The sequence below is a fragment of the Frankliniella occidentalis genome, unplaced genomic scaffold, assembly GCF_000697945.3.
Source record: "Frankliniella occidentalis isolate FOCC.00 unplaced genomic scaffold, Focc_3.1 Scaffold392, whole genome shotgun sequence".
Lineage (NCBI taxonomy): Eukaryota > Metazoa > Arthropoda > Insecta > Thysanoptera > Thripidae > Frankliniella > Frankliniella occidentalis.
In genome coordinates, this window is record NW_026267514.1 from 117,285 (window position 1) to 123,330 (window position 6,046).

At 36.4% G+C, this 6,046-nt stretch overlaps 1 protein-coding gene across 1 annotated transcript; it reads left to right on the forward strand.

The window, feature by feature from the left end:
* Positions 1-259: 259 nt before the first annotated feature.
* LOC113205491 (jouberin-like) lies at positions 260-5,614 on the forward strand. Its single transcript, XM_026421145.2, has 15 exons — positions 260-511; positions 601-677; positions 753-1,671; positions 1,772-1,944; positions 2,030-2,175; positions 2,287-2,444; positions 2,521-2,721; positions 2,881-3,084; positions 3,167-3,322; positions 3,417-3,545; positions 3,646-3,785; positions 3,904-4,065; positions 4,142-4,426; positions 4,514-4,659; positions 4,775-5,614. The coding sequence occupies exons 1-15, from the start codon at positions 383-385 to the stop codon at positions 5,506-5,508; spliced, it is 3,759 nt and encodes a 1,252-aa protein (XP_026276930.1). The 5' UTR covers positions 260-382; the 3' UTR covers positions 5,509-5,614.
* The last annotated feature ends 432 nt before the right edge of the window (positions 5,615-6,046 follow it).

The following is a 6,046-nucleotide window of genomic DNA, read 5'->3' on the forward strand; positions in this document are numbered from 1 at the left end:
AGAAAAGTGTTCACATGCAAACTGCAGGTTAGAAAGGACAATAACAAATAAAATAATACATTTTTGGGAAACAGTGAGAGGCTATAGTGTAACAAGTATTTCTAAGCAAAAGAAACCTACCTCTTTAGCAGTGGAAGGTCGAAGGAATGTCCTTTCTTCACACTATTGGGAAAATGTACGGATTTTGTTTGGATTCTGCAGCACTGCAGCAGAAAGATTCCTAACCTCTTTTTCCTGGATTCTGTGCCCTCACCTGTATTTACAGATGAGCTGCCATTATTCGCACGCAGTTGGGTTGCCATGGAAACATATGTTTATTTTGACTTCTGAGGAGAGGAGCAAGTGTGCGCTGAGTTGCTGAGTTTTAAAACTTTTAGAAACAATGAACCGCAAACATAGTAAGGATGATGAGATACCCTTGACGATGACAAAGCCGTCAATACTACAGGAAACCAGGGAGCGTTTTGATACACTTCTCAAAGTTGCACTGAGCCAGGAAGATACTACAGAAGTAATCATACCAAACTATGCAGTGAACAAACCAAAACAATCATTGTTGTAATTTACCAATTTTCAAATATGTGTAAACATTCTTTACAGAAATTTAATGCTAAAGGAAGAAGAAAGTCATCTCTGAAAGGTGCTTTTTTTAAGGATGTGAAACCACAGAAAAGGAGGTCAGTTAGTCTATGGTAGTGATGTATTCATTTCTAGAAACGCCTTTTCAATTAACATTTTTTTTTGATTTGCAGGTCAAAGAAAAATCTAAGCACATCTACACAAAAATTAGTAACCGAGGATGATCAATCAGCGTCCAGTGAGCAAGACGAGCCAAATCAGCAGAATGAAACGTCATTTGATTCAAGTGAAGAAGCAAAAGATTATTCTCCTGTTTCTAGATTAGACAAACTTCAAATAGCTGATAAATCAGAAACAGGGAATCTCTCTAAAACTAAAGTCTTGGTTCATTCAAATAATGTGATGCTTGACACTGCCAGCACATCACCTAAAAAGCTAAATAATATATTTTACAAAAGATCATCCACAAGAGATGAATCAAGAGAATCAAGGGACACCACATCAAGTCGTGTGTCAAGTCCAGATTCTGTTATGACAGCAATTGAAGCTGCATCACCTAGCAAGAGTATTCCAAGTACCTCACCTGAAATGCTCCGTGTTAGAGAAAATAATAAGGTTGAAGAATATGAGTTAAAACCTTTGAAAGGTTTATCTGCATCATATGAAGAAATTGATGAAACTAGTTTTGAAAAAGAAGATGATGCCAAGAGTAAACATGCAGTAAGAAGTATGGAAAATGCTGCATCTTATGAAGAGATTTTGGAGGATTCAAGAAGCCATCTGGAAAAAATTGAAACAGATAGCAATGAAGACCTGTCTCAAGAGTCTGATCGACGGATCAGAAGTAAGAAGAATAGAAAAAATAAACAGCAGGTATCGCTTTCAAATAGTAGAGCAAGAGGTGATGAAAATACAGACACTAGTTCAAATGATAAAATGGCTATTGATAACAGGCATCAGAAACGACATGTCCCTCACACACGGAAAAGGAGAAAGTCAACTGCAAATAATGAAAATTATTCTCATTCTGTTGCCCAATATAACTACGAAAAAATTATAGGCATAACTGTACATCGTTGTGATACTTTGAAGGTAAGATTTTCAAGAAATTGACCTGAAGCTATAGAGTAAAAGTAAAATGAATTCGTAACTCTGTTGCGAGCTGTAGTGTGAATTAACACTTTCATTTCAGATTGACAGTTTCATTCAACACCCAATGGTTCGTGTTCACATACTTGATACAAAAACTGGAGTGTATTTAAAAAAAAGTCAATCAAGTCGAAATGTGTCATATTTTCAAGAAAGTACAAATGTAGATTACATTCAACCATTAACATGTCAACCCTGTAAATTTCAAGACCCAAGGTATGTTAAAAATGCAATAATTGATTTTTCTAATATGTAAATTTTTTAATTGGTGTTTTATTGATATACATTCTGTGCTTGCAAGGTCTTTGACTCCTATATGGGAGGAAACTCTACTTTTCAATGAAGATATAAAACACATATTGCAGCCACATTCTCCAATATTGATCCTTTTTGAAGTTTTGGACTGTGTATCTGTGGATACTGCAATGGCACAATTTAAAAAATTAGGTAAGCAATTTTCCTGGATCTCTTGTCTTCTACTGCTTGTCTGCAATTTGTTCATTCATTGTGGAGAAATTAAAAAAAATTCAAGTTGAAGTACTTCTAATTTTTTGTTAGGCTCTGAAAGCGGATGGCACAGAATAGCATGGGGATTTTTGAAGCCCTGCGGTCCAAATGATACTTTCAACATAGATAAAAAGTTACGGTTACAGCTGTATAAGCCTCGCTCTGAGAAAACACTGAGGGGTGATCAGACTGGTTGTGATAAATGTGATGTATGTATGCATTTGTATTGATCTTCCAGTACCTTAGAATTTCACCACATCTTTTGACAATTGAATATTTGACTAGGTTTACCGATGGTGGAGCAAGGGCGGCTGGATCCATTACCCATCGACACTTCATGTTACTGTCCACAGCCTCCCTATACCATCAAATGTCACTCCAGCTTTAAGATCATACTTTGCTCTGCAGCCTGAACAATTTCCAACGAGCCCCAATGTTTCTGATGATGATAATGATAAAGCTAGTAACAGCATCAGAATTACAAGTGTATGTACAATGTATTCCCTGCTTCTTTTTCTGTTTTACTTTTGCTTATAGTTTCTACATTTTTTTTTTTTTTTTTAAGGTGTCACATATGTTTGGAACATTTTATTTTATTCTTTTTAATATATTTTTCTGTTTTCGGGTGTTTTTTTTTTGTTTTAGAGTCGCCTGAATTCAACTAAAAGTCTTAAAGATGAGGTGGTCTGGTCCCGCCTTCCTTTACAGTCTTGCAAAGTTCCAAATGAAAAAGTTTTGGATCTTCCTGGAGGATTAAATGGCAGCTTTTCCATAAAATATAGCCACCATGGCCTTTATCTAGCCTCAACAGCAACCAACCAGACTATACACAGCATAAATATTTTTAGAGTAAGTTGTTGAAGTTATTGGATACTCTGCTTACTGAAACATTCTTAATAGTTTCTTTCTCTTTTACTACTTCCCCTGACAGATATTGGATGGTACAGAGATTGTACGGCTTCAAGGTCACCCAGCATTAATCTATAGTTTAGATTGGTCTTTAAATGATGAACTACTTCTATCAGCTTCTGCTGACTGCACAGCTTGTATTTGGTCAGTGAAAAGTAAGAAAACCTCGCCTTTGCAGGTATAATATGTTACAATTTTTGTAGTCATAATAATTTAAACAACATATGTAATATTGGTATGGATCAGATTGAGTGACAAAGTATGCTTTTCAGATGTTACCTCATCCTTCATTTGTTTACTGTGCTGTTTTCCTTACTACAAAGCCCTTGAGCCTGGCCACTGGATGTTGTGACCAAATTATTCGGATCTGGAGAGAAAACACTGAATCATCATCTTTCGAGGTTTTTTTATTTTGTGTGATATAGCAATTCAATGAGAAAAAGACTTTCAATAATCTTTATTGTACGTAACATTTTTTTTCTGGTAAAAATATTATTGCAGCTAAAACAAGAGATAAATGGACATGAAGGCTATGTGAGTACATTGTGCGTAAATTCAAATGGGAATCTTTTTTCTGGTGACAGTAATGGACAAATAAGAATATGGCAGTTTAACAATGAAGGTTTTCTGAGCGAAATAAGGTATTTCAATTTCTGAATTTTAAGACAAATTTATAATTGATTAGTAATAAAAAGAATTTTTTTTTAAGTTTGGGCGTAAATATTTTCATTTTACACAAATAACAAATTTTATGTTTAGAGTTATGAATGTGCGAGAACTGAAGGGAGTAGTTTTGAGTCATCTGGTTCTTCATCCTGGAGGTAAACGATTACTTGTGCTTGCCCGAGACAGTTTGCTGCGAATGATTGATATTGGCACTGGGGTTGCAATTCAGTGGTTCAAAGGAGCCTTGAATCACAGGTAACAAACATACACATACTGTATTTATACCATATTGCAGGTTTATAAACTTCTGCGTTTTTATTGTTCCTTGTAGGATTCACAGTAAAGCGTGCATTACACCATGCGGTGGATTAGTATTCTCACCAAGTGAGGATGGCACATTTTATGTTTGGAATGCAGACACAGGACAACTTATTGCATCTTACTCTGCAATATTTCAGGCCACACATCATATAAGTTCTTATAGGAATTCAAGTCACAAGCCTGAATCTTCAACATTAATATTAGGTGGTGCTGTTGATTACCACCCATTTGATCATATAGTGGCTTTCTCAGTCTATGGCACACATGCACCTGTTATAATGTGCAAATACAACAGGTACAGCTAAAATGTCCATGTTTTATTTTTAAAAAATTGAAGTTTGACCAGTTTTTTTTTAATTTGTTTTATATTTTCTTGGAATAGGGAATCATGTGGAAAAGATATTGGTCTACAAGCAGGGCAGCAAGAAGTTGAAAAATCTGTATCTTCGGATGCATTTGCCAAATCTGCTCAAATAGTTTCCCAGGTGCAAAAGGCTCAAGTAAAATTAAAGGAAGCATCAAACAGAAGTATGCTACATTGTGTTTGTTTTTTGTTTTTTTAATGTTATTTATATGTATATGTATAGTTTTGACATGTCATAAGGAATAAGCATTAATGGTTTTTTAATGGTCTTTTGTTCAGATTTTTCAAGGCATGGTACATCAATTTTTGCGTCCAGCCCTGAGTGTGAAGATGAGGGACTAAGGAAAAATCAACATCTATCTTACATTATTAAACAACTGGATTATGTTCTTCACCTTGGTAGGCTTTCTAAACAAGAACAGCTTGATGTGATATCTCCTCAACCGGCAGCCGCACATAGTCCAAGCATTTCTCCTGATTCTTCATTACAAGTTGGCAGCAGCCCTAGTGTAACAAGAATTCGTAAAGAGAAAAATGACATACATAAAAACAAGACTGAGGAAGTTGGTTCTGAAGTTGCATATTCTGTAACTCATTCAAATACGACAGAGAGACCACAGGAAGGATTGCTACTGGCCCTGTCAAAAGAAGATAAACCAGCATCTGAGGATGTTCACTTTACCCCTACTGTTGAACTCCAATACGTCCAGGAAAAACAACCTCCACGGCCTATACCTCGTCAAAGAAAACTGAAGAACTTGCGTCCAAATGGCAGACAACTAGCTCTTGCAGATGTGTCAACAACCGATACTTCAATTCTTAGTTCAGAAAGTGAAGACACAATTAAAACCAATAAGCCAACATCTGCACAACTTTTTAGTGTTAATGAAATTAAAGATGTTCGGAGCTTTAATCCTAAGGCTGACCCTACCAACAGAGTTCAAGTGGTTCATCATAAGACAGTATATTCTTCTTTTGATTCGGACAGTGAAGCTCATCTAGTGAATCAATAATGTTTTAAAGATATAAATATTTTTTACTGATTTTACCCTGAATTCGACTTTTAGAAGAATATTGTTTTCTAGTCATTAGGAAAAAATAAATAAACAAGAAAATAAACTCGTCTTCAAATTGTATGTCCCGTTTCGTTTCACCCACAATCAAGAAGGAACGTTTTACAGGAACTATGGGCGTCACACGTTCCCGAGAGCTGACCTGCAAATAGGCGCTCAGGGCGGGCCGCCGTCCTCACACATCTGTATGGCGGGTTGGCCTACCCATCGCGCCGCAGGCGTTTTCATGTCATCTATGATTTGGGCTGTTTTACCCGGGGGTTGGGGAGAGATAACGATGCCCTTTGTGCCCGCCCATCAGCCTATGGCCAGTAAGGCACCGTCCCTCTCTATGGACGAAGTGTTGGGGATTCGTTTAGTGAGGTGGCACCTTTAGGATCAGCGACTCGAACAATGGGGCGATAACATCAAGAATCATTGTAAATAAAAAAACAAGTCTTTTATTTTTGGTTTCCAGCTTAAAATTAAATGTTGTTGG